This window comes from Eucalyptus grandis, chromosome 8 (genome assembly GCF_016545825.1).
Source record: "Eucalyptus grandis isolate ANBG69807.140 chromosome 8, ASM1654582v1, whole genome shotgun sequence".
NCBI classification, from domain to species: Eukaryota; Viridiplantae; Streptophyta; class Magnoliopsida; order Myrtales; family Myrtaceae; genus Eucalyptus; species Eucalyptus grandis.
Genome location: NC_052619.1, coordinates 57,428,179 through 57,449,860, shown reverse-complemented (window position 1 = coordinate 57,449,860; position 21,682 = coordinate 57,428,179). Strand labels below are relative to the sequence as shown.

Sequence of the window (21,682 nt, the reverse complement as noted above, 5' to 3'; positions counted from 1 at the left end):
ATGATTGTGATAATCGATGAAAAATTTGTGACTTTTGATTGTTCTCCCGATCTTTCAAATGGACTTAAATGACGATCATGCCGGGAGCCTTCAGCAAATTAAAATAATGAATATTATGTTTCTAAATTCCTCCTCGCTGATTCCCTTCTCAAATCCCGTCTTACCTAGGTTGATGTGATAAGTGAGGACAACTTCGATTTTAATTTCAATGATTGCACCCAGTTCATCAATTTTGCCCTGATTAGTTGTACGAGGATCATCAGAATTTTCCAGGGATCGAAAGTAGGGATTACATGAAATGTTACCGAAAGAAAAATTATGAAAAGATATAAAAAATTTATATAGATTTCTTCATCTATCCTATACATTATATTTAGGAGAATTACCAAAAAAGTCATAAACTTACTGCAATTATGTCAATTGAGTCTTAAACTTTTTTTTTTTTGCTAATTTAGTCCTAAACATTTTACAATCATGCCAATTCAGTCCATTCAGCCAAAATTGGCCGGCCGATGCCGACGTGGACACCGGCCGGGGACAGCTGGTCATCGAACGCCGATGTGACAATTTTTAATTTTTTAATTTTTATTTCGAATTTTTAAACTTTTTTGAATTTTTGTATTTTTTTTCTCACTTTCTCCTTCCTCTGGCCGGTTGGTGCCAGCTGGAGGCAAGGGTCAACGAGGTCAACCTCGCGGCCACCGGCGAGGCTCGCCCCCGCTGGCCACTAGCGAAGGTGAGCCTCACCCAACAACAATGAGGCCACCATCGCCACATCTAGCATGGTCGAGCCTTGCTATCCCTAGGCGAGGAGCCTCGCCAACTACTAGCAAGGTTGACCCTTGCCTTGGTTGGGCAAGTCTCCGCCGTGATCTAGCGAGGCTCGGCCTTGCCCGGCGAAGGCGAGGTTTGGCCTCGCCCGGCCCAAGGATAGGGTCGACCTCACCCATCCAAGGCGAGAGTCGACCTCGTTGGTGGCCGTGAGGCTCGCTTGATGTGGCGACACGGCCTTGTTGTCGCCGGGCGAGGCTCGCCTTCACCGTGGCCGACGGGGGGCAAGCTCACCGGTGGGCCGGTGGGGCCACGGCCTTGCTAGTGGTTGGTGAGGCTGACCTCGCTGGCAGGAGGAAGGAGAATGTGGAAAAAATAAATAAATAAAAAGTTCAAAAAAATATTAAAAATTCGAAAAAAAAAATATTAAAAAAAAATTGCCACATCAGCGTTCACCGGCTAGCCGTGCTCAACTGCATTCCACGTCGCGTCGGCCGGCCAATTTTGATCGATGGACTAAATTGGCACAATTATAAACGGTTTAGGACTAAATTGGCCAAAAAAAAAGTTTATGACTGAATTGGCACAATTACAATAGGTTTATGATTTTTTTGATAATTCTCCCATTATATATAGCACCAGGATATTGTCACAATTTGACCCTGATAGAGGTGGGGATGGATGTGTCAAGTCCTAATGGACTCAGGGCCAACACAAGGAACTAGGTCAGGACCTTATCTCTTGGGAGGTCTCTCATCATCTACATCACCGTCCCCGTAATCCTCCTCCTCCACATCTCTAATCGCCCTCTTCCTCTTTGTGGGCGGATCCTCAGCCTTCCCACGGCCATCTTCATCTACCTCCCCCTCTCTGCCACTCCATCTTCTTCATCATCCACCTCATCATCTGCCTCAATGTTTTCTTCCAGCTCCAACCCATTCTCATGTTGCTCCAGGTAATCGCTGTTGTCTTCATGCTCGTCCTCGGCGCAATTGAGAGGCCAAACCACATACCTGTGCTCCACTATCCTCCCTGCAGTTCCATTCCCAACATTATTAAGATATCTTTAGGACTTACAAAGATGCCGTTCAATGAGATCACAGGCCAAAGAAACAGGAGCTTTCAGATTGATCTTGAGACAAGAAAACATAACTGGATCAGGTGATATAGAATCAACAACAAAAGTAACTGTGTCGGGGTTCTTTTAGGGGCCCCTTTACTCTAAATGCCTAAAGCAATAATCTCCTTAAGTGGGTTCATAGTTAAAAATAAAGATAGGGAAAATGACATAAATAATCATTGAAGTTTAACTCGATTTGACATTCATTTCTTAACCTGTATAAGTCGAGTCATTTTATGGGTTATTTGTTATTGTGATTTTCTTAATTCGCTATCATATACTAACTTTCTTATTTTTTACTGTGAATCAATACAGAAATTGAACATTATATGCAATTCTTTAAGATCTTATAATTGAAACAATAATTTTATCCAAATAACATATACACATAAAGAATTTAAAGCGAGTTAGATGGATATGGAATTCCTTTGGTTAGATTAAATATGGAAATGTTTTACTAATATAGACCGAGTAGGGTATAGGTAATTAAATTTATATTATATATAAATGGGTTAAAACGGGTTAAATAAATCAATTTAGATCGAATCCTTTTCGACTCGATCTACTCATTTGACAATCGTACCTATCGGTTATGTGTACATGTCATGACCTCATATGAGTTATTTACTTCTTTATTTTTGGCCTTGATGTCAAGAGGGGTCGACGGTAACTTTATTGTAAATGGAGAAATAAATAAATAATTGATAAGAAGGAAAAGAGATTAAACACTAACAAGAGAAGAGCCACTTCAAGTAGAAAAATGGAAAAAAAGTCACAAAAAACCCCAGCACATTTATCCTAACTTTTTTTAGTGACATAAAAGACTCAAACTTGTACTTATGTAACACATTTACCCACCATTAAGATTCCATTAGATGAATTTTCAGCCATAATAACATTGTCTTAACTTTGCTTAAGTCACGTGGGTGCCGTGTCAACACTATCTATTTTGGGATTTCAAGTATCCATATAGACAGATTTTACGATTCTCATTGACTAAACTTTGATGAACAGTAAATGTGTCGTACGGATACACTTTTGAGATTTTTAGTGTCACACAAAAATGTTCAGGGTAAATTTGTCATAGTTGGCATAATTTAGGGGTTTTTGTTAGCTTTTACACTAGAAAAAATAAATGGACGAAAGGTCTAAAATATGTGAACATAGCGTAATCGAGTATTAAAATAAAACTTTCAAAAAGTGCTATTAAATCTAAAAACTTGTCCTATGGTGCATCGAGTACTTTGATAATTCCTTCCAATTTGAGTGACGTGAAATGTTGATGAAGATTCATAATAGTACAAACTTGACGAGTTTTAGAATTTGATTGTACTTTTGAAAAATATTTTATAACTTCTAATGCACTCATTTCAAAAGAAAAATTGATATGTGGAGAAAACATGATGAAAAGTGGTTTGTTTTTTTGGTTTGGCCCTATGTTATGTCTATTTTACAAGCCATTGTAAAATGCGCATGGTAACTCTGCTTCCTCACTCAAGTTTTCAAGGCTACCCTTGAGAAGGTGGGAAATTAAACTCCTCACCTCTCCCTTCCCAAGTGGGAAGAGTGGCCATTAGGGCAACTCTAGTAGCTAAGGAAATGCAGTTATATAGAATTTAATATATATATATATATGGATGGATGGACTTTTCTAGGTCCGGTTTTATAAATTTATTTTAATAAATGTTTTTACTCTTTGTTAGACACTGGAATTTGTGGCTTAATCATATAAGAGAGAGGCTTCTCTCTGTCTCCGGAACTTTATGCTAACTACGAGTTTAGTTATTGTCATTGTTTAAGTTACCTGTATGAAGATTAAAAAATTCTAAGATGGTCAAAGATATGATATATTGCCAAACAGAAATAAAATGTACAAAGGGAAATTCCTCGTTGCCGACTCCATTTGGCCTCAAGAAGATAATTTCGTCATAAATCAATTTGTATATAATTATTTCTAATTTATGAAGGGTCATGGCCTGCATTGCAAGAACAAAATATTTTAAAATTTACTCGTAGCCATGCATTTGGCATCTTTTAACGCTTCAATTATTAAATTCAAGCCCACCCATGACTCATGATACTCTATGAAGATAATTTGCATCATAAGGACCATATGTTAATCCCATAATTGTCCTATCATTAGTTATTACCCTCGTAGTAGGTTGTGTTTTCTTTTTCTAAGTCAATGTTAGTGGAAGATTGTATAATGACTGCAATTATTCATGTTAATTAGAGTTTCGAACGGGCATACATGACATGCCGGTGTTACATACATGTTTGCCCAATCCAAATATCATGAGGAAATCTCTATTTCCTAAATGAGTGACTAAGAGACGAGTTCGGCCGAGTCACCAAACCGAATGAATTCATAATTCTTGGATTTTTCTTGCCAAAAAGAAATAACCCTCGATAGAAAACCTTAGGATTTATTTCGCCCTTCTTATTATGGGCCGAAAAGAAATTATCCTAAATAGCAAAAAGCCACATCTCCATGCCGAGACGATTTCCAATTCAAACCAAAAACAAGGAAAAAGCAGGACAACTTCCTAAATTCCCTCCCATAACCCCAACTGTTCATGTGATCTCCCACGTAGCAATCCTTTGTTCTTTGACTAGGCACTTATCCACCTTTTCCTCCCCTTAAACGCAACGACACACATGCATGACCCGGCACACTTTATATATATGCACACTACCCAATTTGAGACTCGCACAACACAAACACAGAACAGACATCCAAAGCTTAGGTCATGGCATTCACCAACTTTATCGCCACCGCCTCCATGGCTCTCTTCTTCCTCCTCCTCCTCCTCCTCGTCCCGAGCTCAAACTGCATGGACCTCGAGTCCCATTATCGTCACAAAGTCCCGAGAAGCGATGTGGATCTACTGGAGTTTCCCCTGAATCTGGAGTACTTTGAGGCAGAGCTCTTCCTGTATGCCTCATTGGGGTATGGATTGGACAAGGTGGCCCCAAACTTGACCATGGGAGGTCCGTCCCCAATTGGAGCAAGGGCTGCCAACTTGGGTCCTCTCATCAAGGATATCATCTTGCAATTTGCTCTCCAAGAAGTTGGTCACTTAAAGTGAGTCCTTTCATCAGAGAAATCATGCCCATATCTTTCTTTTCCGTTAATTATTTTCCCTTACTTTGATGCTCATTCTCTTTTTTTCTTTTTTTTCTTTTTAAATGTTAGAGACGAACTTTGGTGCTAATTCTCATTGGCCAACCTAGATTTTGGGGATTCTTTTATGCCTAAGGCTAATTGTTCTCCACACATTTAACACATCTAGAACAAGTTCCTATCATCATGGGGAAATTTTTAGTTGCTGATGACCAAATCACACTGTTCATTTTTTATTTAAATCAATGCAGGGCCATCAAGACGACAGTGAAGGGGTTTCCAAGGCCACTGCTGAATTTGTCTGCGGCTTCATTTGCCAAAGTGATGGACAACGCATTTGGGCATGCTTTAAAGCCTCCATTTGATCCATATGCCAATGAAATTAACTTCTTGCTTGCCTCCTACTTGGTCCCTTATGTTGGCCTCACAGGCTACGTTGGAGCAAACCCCAAGCTTCAGGGCTCTGTCTCCAAAAGGGTACAGCAAACAATCTCTACAAGTTATCTACTTTATAAAAATTTTAATGAGCAACCTATGAATCCTTGCGCCCGTCTTGTGAATGCTTTTCAGCTTGTCGCGGGCCTACTCGGCGTGGAATCGGGTCAGGATGCAGTGATCCGAGCCCTTCTATATGAGCGGGCTGCCTGGGAAGTCAAGCCATACGGGATAAACGTGGCGGAGTTCTCGGACCGGATGTCGGAGCTGAGAAACAAGCTGGGGCACGACGGGCTTAAGGATGAGGGCCTCGTCGTGCCCCTCCACCTAGGCGCCGAGGGGAAGATCAAGGGGAACGTGCTTGCGGGTGACAAGTACTCGATCTCGTACGACCGGACGCCGGAGGAGATACTGAGGATCGTGTATGGGAGCAGCGACGAGAGCGTTCGGGAGGATTCTATCCCAAGGAGGGAATGGTCACATTGCAAGGTCTCATCTACGGTCGATGTAGAAGATTGTGACGATAAATGAAAATTCTGTGATTTTTGATTAGTCTACCTGATCTTCAAGTAGAGTTTTGCACGGATCATGCCGTGAGCCTTCAGCAAATTAAAGTAATGAAATCCATGTTTCTACTTTCCTCCTTAGTTAATTCCCCTTCTCAAATCCCGCCTTACGTAGGTTAATGCGATAATTAGGGACAGTCCGATTTTGAATTTCAATTATCGTATCTAATTCGTAAATTTCGACCCGTTATTTGTACGTGCATCATCAGAATTTGCATAGCATCGACATGAGAGTTGTGTGAAATATTGCTCATCGAAATTACAATAACATCTTTTACGTTATACTTGTATTACACATTTGTGCGTCCACGTATAAAACAAGCACAGCTCGAAAAAATCATGATGAAGAAAGATACGCGATTGAAGAATGATATTACGTCAATATTGCTGCGGGATATAAACATTATGTGATAAGATTCATCATAACCAGTTTATCCTCGGTGTCTGAACATGGAGTCATGTTCGGGAATAATAAAGAACTGATACAAAGCCTGTCAACTGTAGTGCCATCCAAAAGTTAAAATGCGAGCATGAGGATGCTAACAAGAGCTCCTACGACAGCAGTTGATTATTATTACAATCTCCAGGGGACAGTGGCGCCGCGACTGGTCTAGGATGAGCAAGAGGTGTCAAGCTTTTATTAAACTGTTCAAGGATCTTATTAAACATTAAAAAAAAAATAAGGGATCACACATATCATTGCCTCCCGAAAAATGTACATTAAATTTATGCACTAATCTTAGTATCTAGTAAGCAATGTACGTGCAATATACCTACAATCTTAAAAGATACGGATAATTAATAGAATTATCAATACATCTTTACCATAGAAAATTATTGTTGAGAAATTCATAATTATCTCTAACGTCCCGTCAACATGTGGCAACAATGGAATGTAACAACATTCAATTCCATTCCACTTACAAAAGAACTCAGACAGAGTAAAAAAACCCTATCAACTATAGAGCCATCCAAAAGACAAAATCCGAGCATGAGATGTTAACAAGAGCTGCTACCAACAGCGGTTGATTATTATTACAATTTCCGCCGGATGGTAGCGCCTCAATGGGTCTTGGCGGAGCGAGAGGTGTCAAACTCCACACGTGTTATTTGTAAATTGTATGCGCCTAGTTGGAATTCACAGGATTAACATAGTGAATATAAGAAAATGGGCAAGTCTTCATAGAGAAATTAAGCGAATGATGTTAAATCATCAAAATTGAGGGACTAAAATGAAAATTAGACAGAAAAAAGTGGGGAAATCTTTAGTTTTCCCCGCGATAGCTACTCGCTCAATGACAGGCTGATTCATGCTCTAGGGGTGCTCGAGAGTCTCGATCATGATTGTCCGAGTCCTGTCGTTGAAGGCGAAGAGACGAGTGTTGTCGACCACCGCGAGAGTCGGGTACACCCTAGATGTGGTGCACATCTTGCCTCCGACCCCGAAGCTCAACACCACGGAATGATCGATCTAGCCAATTCATATCCAACGTCACAATTTCACATACAATCCCTCCAACTGGAACAAGAAATGAGTTAAAAAAAATTGATGATGGATCATATCACAAGTTTGCAGATTTTTTAATTTAGAGATGAGCTGCATTTAACCCTCCCAAAAAAAGGGAATTAATCCAAGAAGCCTATTACGAACAAGAGAAATCACTCGAATTAAATTGCTCGGCCCTGTCCAGGCTCGAGAATTAGAATATTACGTCCCCATCAGCCTGCGAACGTTCATAATGACAGGACTGAACTTGTAGGAGCTTCCCGTTAGACGCAAATTGCGTAACCCCAAAATCTCCATAACTAGAACAAGAACATGCATAATTGAGTAGAAAGATTAACGCACCTGTTTTGGGATCCATTGTTCTTGAAGCGGAAGCGGAAACACAATGTTCTTCGCGCAAGTCTTTCTCCTCTATTGCCCTCCATATCACTGGCTCAATGAGGCGGCCCCCCTCACGTGTAGCGTTAGATAAACGCCCCTTAGGTGAGGATACGGGTGAGAATTAGGGTTAGATGAGAGACTTGAGCACTATTTATAGAGTTTCCAGTCAGTCCCTCTCATTACGGGCCAAGCTCAACTCAGCCCACACTAACCAACCCATATTAAACTAATTAAGAAACATTCTATCTCACCTTAGACTAAACCCCGTAAAACGATAAACGTTAAACGATAAATTACAATATCAATTAATATAGTCCACAATTAGAAAAACTCTTACATTCTCCCACTTGGACCATATTAATTGAAATCATATTGTACGTGTGCACATTGGTCTAGAGATAATTCTTAATTGTTAATCGTATCCCATAAAGTCTTAAACACCGAATCATGGCAATAACTACATGTATATACACATTGGTCTAGAGATAATTCTTAATAATCGATCATATCTCATAAAGTCTTAAACACCGAATCATGGCGATAACTGCATGTATACACACAGAGCCTTCCATAGTCACGAATGTTCTCAACTTTATTGATATGGATTCAATATGGTAGTGTGGCAAATGGATAACATCTCTCATAGAGAGACCCCATATGGTAGTGTGGCAAATGGATAACATCTCTTACATTCTCCCACTTGGACCATATTAATTGAAATCGTACTGTATGTGCGCACATTGGTCCAAAGATAATTCTTAATAGTCAATCCTATCCCATAAAGTCTTAAACACCGAATCATGGCGATAACTGCATATATACACACAGAGCCTTCCATGGTCACGAATGTTCTCAACTTTATTGATATGGATTCAATATGGTAGTGTGGCAAATGGATAACATCTCTCATAGAGAGACCCCATTTGTTAGTCATCATTCTCTTAACTTTAGGCGTCACAAAAACTTGTGCCACTAGAGAATACTTTATGGTTCCAATGAACACACATATGTCTTGTCCTTATGGTTAACTTTTCTTTATGTATCACAAGACATATGCACAAGGCTAATAACCGGATGCCCGAATGCCCCGAGCCTTTACTCAAGTTTTAAGCAATACCTTTGAGACTTTCAACAATATATATATATATATATATTCAACATAATAACAATCCATTCAAAAATATTTTATTGAATGCAAAAGTTGACATATATATATATATATATATATATATATATATATATATATATATATATCAAAGTGTTACTAAATTGTAATAAAATAGATGTAAACTTTATTCAAGGAAAAATCAAACGTAGCTCCCACTAAATAACAGCATCCTAAGATGCTCCTAGGCCCATACTAATAACATGTCGATCAAAAACACACGGGCATTGGCCTTTAGTTAGTGGATCTGCAATCATATCATCTGTAGGAATATAATTTACTGCAACGTCACCATTCTACACTGATTCCTTTATAGTTAAAAACTTAACCTCTATGTGTTTAGACCCCTTGAGACTTCTATTGTTATTAATAAACAACACTGCAGAATTATTGTCACAATATAGCTGTATGGGTCTATCCACAAAATCAAAAACTGATAACTCCCTAATGAGGTTACGGAGCCAAATAGCTTGAGTAGCAGTTGAAAAACATGCTACAAACTCCGCTTGCATGGTAGAAGAAGATATGGATTTCTATTTTTCGCTCTTCCATGATACTGCACCTCTTGCCAACATAAATATGTATCCTGTCATTGACTTCTTATCATCTTGACAACCAGCAAAATCTGCATCTGAATAGCCTGCTAGTTGCAAGTCTGGAACATGTCTATACATCAGCATATAATCTTCTTGTTCTCTTTAAGTACCTTAAAACCTTCTTGGCAGCAACCCAGTAATCGTGTCCTGGATTTAACTGATATCTGTCTAGAAGCCCTATTGCAAAAGCAATATCCGGCCTAGTGCAAACTTGAGCATACATGATACTACCAAGCACACTAGCATAAGGTACATCATTCATTTGAGTTTTCTCAAAATCTGAATTAGGGCATTGTGAAAGACTCAATTTATCACCCTTAACAACATGAGCAATTCCTGGTTTGCAATCTTACATATTGAATCTTTCTAAAACTCGATCAATATATGCCCTCTGAGACAAACCCAATGAACGACATGAGCGATTCCTATGGATCTCAATGCCAAGAACAAAAGACGCCTCACCAAGGTCTTTCATATCAAAAAATTTCGATAACATCCGCTTTGTCTCATGTAGTAAACCAATGTCACTACTAGCAAGCAAAATATCATCTACATAAAGTATGAGAAAAATATATTTCCTCCCACTGACCTTGGTGTATATACATTGATCTACTTTGTTCTCAATAAATCCAAATGAAGTAACAACACTATGAAACTTGAAATACCACTGTCTAGAAGCTTGCTTAAGGTCATAAATAGATTTTTTCAATCTACAAACAAGCTTACTTGAGTCATCTGCTACAAAACCTTCAGGCTGCACCATATAAACCTCCTCATCAAGGTTTCCATTTAGAAAAGCAGTTTTAACATCCATCTTGTGTAACTCCATATCGTAATAAGCTACTAATGCTAAGATCACTCTAAAAGAATCTTTAGAAGAAACTGGAGAAAATGTTGCTTCATAATCTATTCCTTCTCTTTGAGTGAAACCCTTAGCTACCAGTCTGGCTTTAAAATTTTCAATATTTCCTTTGGAATCCATTTTAGTCTTGAATACCCATTTGCAACCAGTAGGTTTACAACCTTCAGGCAATTCAACAAGCTCCCAAACACCATTATGTTTCATAGATTGCATCTCATCTTTCATCGCATCTAACCACAAATCGATTGAGGATATGAGATGGCATCGAGTATAAGTCACGGGATCAACAACACAGCCTATATCATAATCATGCTCTCCCAGGTAGACTAGATAGTCTGGTTGTATAGCTAAACGTCTTTCTCTAGTTGATCTTCTGAGTGGAGCTACTTCAACCTCATTCTGAATTTGAGGGTCTTGAGGAATTTCATCAGGAACAGTCTCAACAAGCTCATGTGCCACAACAGGCTCAGTTTGTGGCGCAAGAGGCTCCATAATTGTTTGCACAGGATGTGACAGGGATCCAGTAATCCCCACCATATCATCTTCGATAGTATGTGAGCAACTACCCTTTTCAGTTACATCAAATTCTAGAAATTTTGCAGTCTAAGATTCCACAATTCTTGTACCTCCATTAGGGTTATAAAACCGATACCCCTTTAAATGATCTGAGTAAGACACGAAATAACACCGAGTAGTTTTGGAATCCAGCTTACTCAATGTTGGATTATATAACTTCACTTCTGCTGGACATTCCCAAACTTTAAAATGATTCAAGCTGGGTTTACGTCCAGTCCACAACTCAAAAGGAGTCAATGAAACCCCTTTAGTAGGAACACGATTTAGAATATAAAGAGTTGTTTTCAAAACTTCTCCCCCCACAAAAAATTAGGTAAATTGGTCCTACTAATCACACTTCTCATCATGTCCATAAGAGTACGATTCCGCCTTTCAGCTACACCATTTTGTTCAGGACTTCCGGGCATAGTAAACTGACCTATTATCCCAGAATCCTCTAAGTATTTAGCAAACCGCCCTTTAAGTTGGCCAACCCCGTGCCTACCAAAATACTCACCACCACGATCAGATCTGACAATCTTAATAACTTTTCCCAACTGTTTCTCCACTTCAGTCCGAAAAATCTTGAATTTATCAAGAGACTTGGACTTTTCTTTAATCAAGTATAAGTATCCATATCGGGAATAGTCGTCAATGAATGTGATGAAATAAAAATTTCTGCACAAAGTAGCCGTGTATGGTCCACTAGTATCAATGTGAATAACCTCCAACAAGTATGAACTTCGTATAGCAGATTTCTTCTTTATCTTAGTCATCTTACCTCTGCAACAGTCTACACAAGTCTCTTGATCATCTTTAAGAGTAGGCAAGATATCAGCCTTTATAAGCCTTTCTACTCTATCTTTAGAGATGTGACCAAGACGTTTATGCCACAATGCATAAGATTGTTCCTTAGGTAGAGGTCTTTTGGAAACAACCTTTTTCAGCGGAATAAGCAACGTATATGTCGTTGGGAGATAAGTTCAATCGATATAATCCATCGGATAAATTGCAACACCTAATCTTATTCGAATCATAAAACATGGAAATAGTATTACTCTTTATTTCAAAAGAGTATCCACACATGTCCAAACAAGACACATAAACTAAATTCCACCTAAAAGAATGTATGTAAAAAGTGTTTCTTAACACCATCCGAAAACCAGAATCTAAAATCAAAATAACATCTCCCACGAACTCAACATCAACCCCAACGCTATTTCCAATAGTGAGCTTTGATTCATCCTGATTTGGCGTCCTTCGGTTTATGAACCCCTAAATGGTAAATGCAACATGATTAGTTGCACCACTATCTAGCCACCGGGAATTGGTCGGAACTTCGGATAAATTGGATTCATAAACAAATGCCAAAGAATCATTACCTTTAGGCTCTCTCTTATTTCTCTTAGACAACCAAGCCTTAAACTTGCTGCAACGTTTCTTCACGTGTCCTCTTTCCCTACAAAAGTAGCAAAGAACACCATCCTTCTTGGTGAATGCTTTTTTAGGACCCAGAGTGTTAGAATGACCTGCACCTTCAGAATTTCCATTGTTGTTGGAAGGACCAGCAATTTCTAAATTGCCTTTGTGGGTATAGTTCTTCAACTTCTTACCCTTGTCACTAGCAGAACTAGAAGCATAAAGAGCAATATGTTCTTTATCTTTCTTCAATTTCTCTTCCTCTGCCACCAATCTTGCAATCAGGTCACTAATAGACCAGGTTTCATCTTGGGAACTAAAATTGATCTTGATAATTCCAAAATCAGGAGGAAGAGTATTTAGAGCTTGATAGATAATGCAAGCAGTAGGAATTTCAACATTGAGAGCCTGAAACTTTGTCTGTAAATCAACCATCCTCAGAACGTAATCTCTAACTCCACCAGAACCATCATACGTCATAGTAAAAAGTGTTTGCATGTGTGTTCCTATCTCAGCATTAGGTGAGACACTGTTTCTAGTCATCAAAGCTTCCATCATCTAGCTAGCATTGCAGTCTGCAAGCAAACCACTTTTCAAGTGTTCCTGAATGGAACGCTTCATAGACAGTAAGCAAATTCTATTGCTCTTTTCCCATGCAGCAAAATTTTCTTTTTGAGCTTCTGTACTCTCGATAGTCAAATCTGCTAGCCGATCAGTAGTAAGAGCTATATGAACATCTGCCATCTCCATAGCAAACAGAAAATCCTCTCTCCATCTCTTAAAATTCAAACCAGCAAAAACCTCAATGGTGACGGAGTTACCATTTACAGATAAGGTGATTGAAAACAAGTAGTATATATATAATTAGCATCATGTAAGCATTGTGTAACATGAAGTACAAGTACACATCCAGAGAGTTACATGCAAAATCACATAATCACCTTTGGGCATAATATATGACATGCAATTGTACACTCCCCACATGATAAGGGTTATGAGAATATATTCCAATCTTCATGAATTCATCACCTTTGGGCATATGAACCATTAGGATCGGTCATTCCTCCACCACACTATCATGTATCCCTCCATGAACTAATACACAATCACCTCTTTTGGAAGTATAACTATGCATTAAACCAGGAGACATCCCAATCAATATACGAGATCGAAATTTCTCAAACCCAATCAAGTGTGCCACTTTGGCGGTCACAACTCAATTGAATCCTTGAAATTCTCTCATACCAAGGATATAATATTTACATCTCACACACACCATATACATGTGATTTAACTTTAGTGATAGAGGCATCATATCACTCAAATCACATGTTATGCTAATTACACTGCCTTATTCATTAATAAAATACAATAAAGTTTAATTCTTTTTATTAATGAATCACACTTTTATAATGTTTATGTGATAACATATCAGTAACCCAACACATGTATTTCCAAAAATACAGAGAATACAAGAAAAATACGCAAAAATACACTAAAAATTCACGTATTTAGGGCTTTGAATGTATTTTCACATCCATAAAATCATCAAACATGTCAAATAAATTCACCACAAGATAGAGGACGGCCATACGAATCCAGCGCCGCCAGCCACGCACCGAACGGAGGCTCCACGCGCCCACACGTGCCGCATGAGTGTGCGGCGCATGGAGCTCACACGCGCGAGCATTTGACGCCCAGGCGGCGCGTGGCCGCGCGTGGGGGCGCATGCAGCCTCCTCCAGTGACGCATCGCCGACCTTTATGCTCGTCTCGTCAAGCCCAATCCAAATATATAATTTAATTTAATTTTTATTAAACGAAAAATCTCGAAAATCTCAAATTAGGGCAAGATCCACACTAATTAGGGCTAATCCATACAAATTAGGGCAAAATCAATTGCGTTCGTGTTCTAAGGTTATGGAGGCTCTGATACCACATGTTATATGCAAATTGCGTAACTCCAAGATCTCCATAACTAGAATAAGAACATGCATAATTGAGTAAAAGATTAATGCACCTGTTTTGGGATCCATTGTTCTTGAAGCGGAAGCGGAAACACAATGTTCCACGCGCAAGTCATTCTCCTCTATTGTCCTCCGTATCACTAGCTCAATGAGGTGGCCCCCTCACATGTAGCGTTAGGTAAACGCCTCTTAGGTGAGGATATAGGTGAGAATTAGGGTTAGATGAGAGACTTGAGCACTATTTATAGAGTTTCCAGCCAATCCCTCTCATTACGGGCCAGGCTCAACTCAGTCCACACTAGCCAACAGAGTGGAAGGGAACGGCCCTTGGGCGAGGAGGGGCCAAAGTGGCGTGGGAAGATGTGTGTCAACCGAAAGTTGAAGGTGGCCTCGGCATTCGGAATCTAAAAGATTGCAATAGAGCTTCTATGCTCAAATTCATATGGATCCTCAGACAAAGAATCGATGTGGTGCCGGGGTGGATTCACTCTGTTTTCTTGTCTAAGAAGAACTGGATTATTTCTCAACCTAGGACTTATTCTTGGGCATGGAAGAAAATACTCCAGCTTAGAAATTACTTCCGAACTTCGTTCATGTGGAAAATTGGAAATGGGTTGTCGGTGTCTTTATGGCATGATTACTGGCTTCCATGTGGCCCTCCTGATGGCTTTGTTCCTCCCTCTTTCAGGGACAGTATGCGACTCCCAGATTATGCGGTGGCTGTTGATTTATACACTCCTTTGGGCCATTCGTTCAGGGAGTTGTTGATTAGATGGGGCGTCTCTCTACCGTTGCGGGCGTCGGACAATGATAGGTTTATTTGGTGTGGTGATCCTTCGGGCTCCTTCTCGGTTGCATCTGCATGGAACGCCTTAAGAGCAAAGAAAGATCGGGTGGAGTGGGCTTCTCTTATCTGGGATAATGATGTAGCCCCTCGTTACCAATTTATTCTTTGGCTTATATCTCGAAACCGGCTTCCCACGCAGGTGATGCTTTTAAACTATGGCCGCATTGATTTTAATGTGTGCGCCTTTTGTAGTGAAGTCCCAGACTCAATCGATCATCTATTCTTCCGGTGCCGCATTCGGCTTCGCTGGCCTTCTTCTAGGCCGCCAGGTTTAATTTGCCGTGGAGGAATAGATGTTGGAAAGAAGTTCTCACCTGGGCCAAGAGATTCCTTACTGGGAAGGACTTCTACCACAGGATAGCTCGATTCTCCTTCGGTGCTTTGTGTCATCTCATCTGGAATAAGAGGAATGTGATCATCTTTAGGGGTGAATCCTTGGAGGTTTCGGCCCTTAAAAATCATCTCATCAAGGTGGTAAGAGACAAAGCCCTCACATTCACGGATGTTCGCCCTTCTCCGAGGATTAGAAGACTGCAGAGGGGGTGGGGTTTCGATCCGCTCATCTTCTCTACCGTAGCTGAACCTCTTTAGTTGCTTCTGTTGTTCTTAGGCTTCTCCGTTCTTTTCCTTCGATAGAAGGGTCTGAGGTTCGGTCCGCCTAGTTGCCTTCGGGTTGGGTTGGTTATTGTTCTCTTTGAGTTCGTTCTTTTGCCTTTTGGCCTTTTGTCGGATCCCATTCACTCTTAAGTCTTTGAGAGTGTATGTTTTGGATCCAATCTTTGTATATTTGTCCTAGCTCTATATATCTTACCTTTACCAAAAAAAAAAAAAAAAACCTTCTATCTCACCTTAGATCAAAATCCGTAAAACGGTAAATGTTAAACGGTAAATTACAATATCAATTAATATAGTCCACAATTAGAAAAACTCTTACACTTCCCTCACTGAAGCATGTGTTAATATGTAGAAATCTTCAAATTCCTAATTTGTCCTAAGTAAACGAATCAACATAGGAAACAAGCACGTAGACGCGGTCAGGAAAGAATCATCAATCAAATTTGGGTGCACAGGACTAAGAGCAAATATGCGAACCTGAGCAGTTGTCATTCCCTTAATCTTGATTGTGAATGCCGTTACATTCTATTGCTTTGATGTAGGCGATTCCAAGGAAAATATGGCCTGATAGCAATAGGAAACAACTGTTGCAATGGCCTGTCAAAGAGCAAATGTCAGGATTTTTAACGGAAGGACTACAATGAGTGGATTTGAAAAGCTTGAGGATTAGATGGAACAAAAATAAAATAAAATAAAACAGTTCAAGGATCATATTAAACATTAAAAAATAATTAAGAGACCACACATGTCATTGTCTCCTAAAAAATGTATGTGAAATTTACGCACTAATCTTATTATTTAGTAAGCAACATACGTGCAATTTACAAGCAAGGTACATGCAACATACGTGGAATGTACTTATAATAAATTTACAATCTTGAAAGATATGAATAATCAAAATAATTATTAAAATATCTTTACCATAAAAAATTTCTAGAGAAAACCCTAATTATCTCTAACAGTCCCTCAACAAGTGGCAAAAATTGAGGCAATTCAATCTAATTGGTCCAGCTCAATTCAATCATTTGATTTTACTTATGTAGAGGCAAAATATGATTAATGTAGCTTGGAATGGTGGCAAAATTCAATTAGGTAAAAATTAGGAAGAAAGGAAAAATGGGAACGTGATGGATTCAAGTTAACAGTTGGATAAGAACTTTTCACATCCTATAAGATTATATCACATCAATGTGTACATTAAATTTATGGAGTAATCGTAGTGTCTAGAAAGCAATCTCATTCAAAGAGATGTATGCAACAATAGTCAGATGAGTAAATTATTATTTGGTCCTGCCGGATCATTACACTAGAGGTGGAGATTCGGAGCAGACCGTATGAAAGTTCAACAAACAAACAAAAATAAGTCGCGTTTAGTTGAAGCAAGTTGATGCATGATCAAAAATTCAAAATCGGAACCCTTGGAACATGGATCATAGCATCAGGCAGATAAACCGAGAAATGGGGTTCTCATCAACGACCCCTTTTTCACAATAACAGGTACGAGAATTACTTCATAAATTCATCCATGAAAAGTGTCAAAGGGTCCTAAACCTTTTGTTTTTATGCCAATTTAGTTCTAAACATTTTATCGATGCCAATTCAATCCTAAACCTTTTGACCTTGTAACAATTTAGTCTAAAACATTGTATTTGTGCCGATCTAATCCTAAAACTTTTGATTTTGTGCTAATTTAGTCATAAATCTTTGACTTAGTGCCAATTCAGCCCTTTTAACTAATTTTGGCTAGATATTACTAACGTGAACACCGGTTAGCTAACGTGGACAACTTAAAATAATATTTCAATATTTTTTCTAATTATTTATTGATTTATTTCTTTTCTTTTCTTTTCTTTCCCTCCTCTTTCCTCTAGCCAATCACTAGCTGGGTGACTAGCTAGAGCTAAGGGCCACAAGGTCAAGGTCGACCTTTCTAGCCTTTGGCAAGCCTCGCCGACTACTTGTGAGGCTCAAGCCCTCACCACCAGCGGTGAGGGTGGCATGGCATTGGGCGGGCGAGGCAACGCGAGGCCCAACCTTGCCAAGTCCAGTGAGGCTCGAACCTCCCCGAATCTGGCAAGATCGAGCCCTGCCCATGGCCAGCAAGACTTGACCCTTACCAAATCCAATGAAGGCAAGCCTTGCCTGCCTAGCGCGAGGCCGCCCTCATCGCTGCTAGCGAGAGCTCAAGCTTCACCAGTGGCCAATCGACCTTGCCAGCCCTTGCCTCTAGCCGATCGCCCAATCGCCTTGCCTGCCTAGCGCGAGGCCGCCCTCATCGCTGCTAGCGAGAGCTCAAGCTTCACCAGTGGCCAATCGACCTTGCCAGCCCTTGCCTCTAGCCGATCGCCCAATCGGTGATTAGCTAAAGGAAGGAGGAGGGGAAGGAGAGAGAGAGAGAGAGAGAGAGAGGGAGGGAAGAAAAGGAAAGGGGAAGAGAAAAGAGAAAAAGGAAAAAAAGGAAATAAATTAATTAATAAATAATTTGAAAAATTATTAAAATGCTATTAAAAGTTGTCCACGTTAGCGTTGGCCATACCATATCAGTTGAGCGGCATCTACATTAGTAATATTCGATCAAATTAACCGTAATGCCTAAATTAACCCTAGATCAAGAGGTTTAAGACTAAATCGACACCAAATAAAAAGTTTTAGGACTAAATTGACATCAAATCAAAAAAATTAAGATTAAATTGGTATCACAAAAAAGTTTAGGACTAAATTGACATCAATAAAAGGTTTAAGACTTTTTTTTTTTTTCTTTTCCCAAATTCATCCTTATTAACTAACTTTTGTGCTAAAATCTATCAGAGACCCAACAAGATGCACGCGGCACTCTCCATCCTTGCCGCAGTAAAAGGTTATCTTCGAAATCTCGAGGTGAGGACACCTGGAGTGCCATAACTTGGCACGCCGGGACACTTAAGTGCCATAACTTTAAAATGGTATACTTAAGTGCCATCATCGGAGTAAAAATGGGACACTTAAGTGCCACTCCGCGAAAATCCGGCCAAATGGCTGACGTGGCAATTTTCCGGTGAGTTTAGTCCAAAACGGCGTCGTTTTGCACGCCGACGTGGTAGAAAACGCAAAAACGACGCCGTTTCGTGCCTACGTGTAAATAATAATATAAAAATTAATTAAATTATAAAGTATTCAAAAATTTAAAAAAAATTTAAAAAATTAAGAAAAATTTAAAATTTTTAAAAATTAAGAAAATTAAAAATTAAAAAAAAAAAAAAGGGTGGGGAGGTCGAACGGGCGGCCGAGGGCGAGCCTCGCCGCCGCCGCCTCCCCGCCGCGCCGCCCCCGCTCGTCGCCGGAAGGGCCTGGCGACGGAGGGGGGAGGGTCGGCAGTGGTCGCCGGCCCCCGGCCGACCGACGGCGAGGGCTGCGAGCCTCGCCGACCGTGGCGAGGGCCGTGACCTCGCCCTAGATCTGGCGAGGGCTCGCGGCCCTCGCCGACCCCCCACTCCATCGCCGGCCCTTCCCGGCGGCGGCGGGAGGTGGTGAGGGCTCGCGAGCCTCGCCGGATCAGGCGAGGGCCGCGACCCGCCCTAGATCCGGGCGAGGGCTCGCGGCTCCTCGCCGACCCTCCCCACTCCATCGCCGCCCTTCCGGCGGCGGCGGGGAGGTGGTGAGGGCTCGCGAGCCTCGCCGGATCTAGGCGAGGCCGCGACCCTCGCCTCGCCCTAGATCCGGGCGCGGCCGCGACCTCGCCTGCATCCGGCGAGGGGTCGCGGGCCCGCGCGCCTCCCCGCCGCCGTTGGGAAGGGCCGCGACGGAGGGGGAGGGTCGGCCGGGATCGCGGCCCGGCCAAAGGGGCCGGCCGATCGGCGGCGAGGGCCGCGAGCCTCGCCTGGGGATCCGGGGCGAGGGTCGCGCCCTCGCCGCGATTTGCGGCGAGGGTCGCGGCCCCGCCGCGATTTGGCGAGGGCTCGCAGCCCTCTGCCGTTGGTCGGCCGAGGGCCGGCAACCCCGACCGACCCTCCCCCCTCCGTCGCCGGCCCTTCCCGGCGACGGCGGGAGGCGGCGGCGAGGGCTCACCTCGCCCGCCCCGTTCGACCTCCCCCACTTTTTTTTTTTTTTTTAAATTCTTAAATTTTAAATTTTTTAAATTTTCTTATTTTTTTTAAATTTTTAAAATTTTTTAAAATTAAAATTTTTAAAATTTTCTTTTTTTAAAAATTTGTTTGTTAATTTTTATGCTGATTTGGAGCTCCAAAATGAGCCACGTAGGCAAAAAATAATAATAAAATATTGCCACGTAGGATTTCCGGCAAGGGTCGCCGGAGGTGGCACTTAAGTGTCCCACTGAAAAAAAGTGGCACTTAAGTGTACCGTTTGGAAGTTATATGGCACTTAAGTGTCCCGGCGTGCCAAGTTATGGCACTTGTGCTGTTCTTCTGCCTCGAAATCTCCCCCAACAACTTTTCGAAGTGGAGGCTGTATCTTCCTTATGTCTCACGGCAGTTTTCATGGGACCGGCGGCATCTATCAGAGACCCATCCACTTCTGATGAACAAAACATGAATCTCATGACAATTCCTCTGGACAATTTCCTGATGTTTATGTCCACAAGCCAACGCAAGGAGGATAACGCTAAGCCAGGCGCAAGAAAACCGCTAAGTGTTTAGGTCATATTTCATAGATATCACATTGTGTCTTTTCTCTTCTTCCGTGCAGCATTTCGTGGATTCAAGCTAACTAAATATATGTACAATGACATTTTTGCCGATATTTTTCTTTAATCATTAGCTTCTGATCACTTCCAATATCAATTGATCGATTGATGTCCTTTTTTTCTTTTGGCCTTTGCCAGCGTTTGACGGACATGACATCACGTGAACTCCAAGAAGCAACAAAGGAAGAAAGTCGTTAGCAATATTAGAATATTTATTTGATTCTACATATTTTTTAAGATTATGCATATATCTCATTTGATGGTGTATATCATTTATAAATTATGTTTGGTAACACTTTTATCTTATTACCTTAAATATAATCATTCAAGATATATATTAATGAGTAATACATTAGCCTATTTATTAATTTTATTAGATAACTATATTAAAATAATATTTCAAGCAAGATATGCATAAGTAGAGGGAGATATACATGTAGTATATGTGCAGTCTTAAAAAATATGGGTAATCAATATGCAAAATCACAAGCTGCATAAACCAACTCCACCAGAACAAAGGCAAATGAAGCCACCAGAAAAAAACGATTTCAAAGAACAAGAGACCACTATCCATGCTCGAATCGATTCTTCTTATACTCTGTACCTTGCGATGATGGAGGCTAGGGTTTTAACATAAGCATTGATCAACTTTCGTCGGAGGGCACGTGGTCAGTGGGGAACTCCATTACAATGAACCAGTGCTCGTTGTTGCAGCTGTCGAGGAGGATTGTCTCCTTGGGTGGGAGGTTGCTCCACTTGGGCGACGGATCCTTCAAGGGCGAGTGGCGAGGCCCGAGATGTGACATCTAGAAATTCTTGCATTAATTATTGATATACAAGAAATGTATACGATAAATTCTAATCGGATTTTCACATGGCAGTAGAGGAACGCCAGAATTGTCTCCACACCTGTAGTTTTCCATGATTGATTCCGTTAGGATCGAATTACTAAACATTTGCTCTTATGTCAATTATTTAGAGTGACGATAAAGCAAGTATTGTCATAGTAGTTGTTAAAGGAGACTAATACGCTCTGAAATTACTATCGGATGAGCAGTAGGTTGGAAATTTA

At 40.7% G+C, this 21,682-nt stretch overlaps 2 protein-coding genes across 2 annotated transcripts; both read left to right on the top strand.

The window, feature by feature from the left end:
* The first annotated feature begins 4,641 nt into the window (after nucleotides 1–4,641).
* Nucleotides 4,642–5,961, top strand: LOC104417559 (desiccation-related protein PCC13-62). Its single transcript, XM_010028816.2, is given in 4 exon segments — nucleotides 4,642–4,976; nucleotides 5,267–5,492; nucleotides 5,586–5,896; nucleotides 5,898–5,961. Coding segments are annotated over 4 exon segments (936 nt in total).
* A 9,099-nt stretch (nucleotides 5,962–15,060) lies between these two features.
* On the top strand, nucleotides 15,061–15,675 carry LOC120287379. The gene has a single exon (XM_039300169.1). The coding sequence runs from the start codon at nucleotides 15,061–15,063 to the stop codon at nucleotides 15,673–15,675; it is 615 nt and encodes a 204-aa protein (XP_039156103.1).
* Nucleotides 15,676–21,682: the final 6,007 nt, after the last annotated feature.

What these genes read in the sequence shown, in the direction of transcription:
- LOC120287379 (XM_039300169.1), top strand. Translation starts at nt 15,061, where the DNA reads ATGTGGAAAATTGGAAATGGGTTGTCGGTGTCTTTATGGCATGATTAC.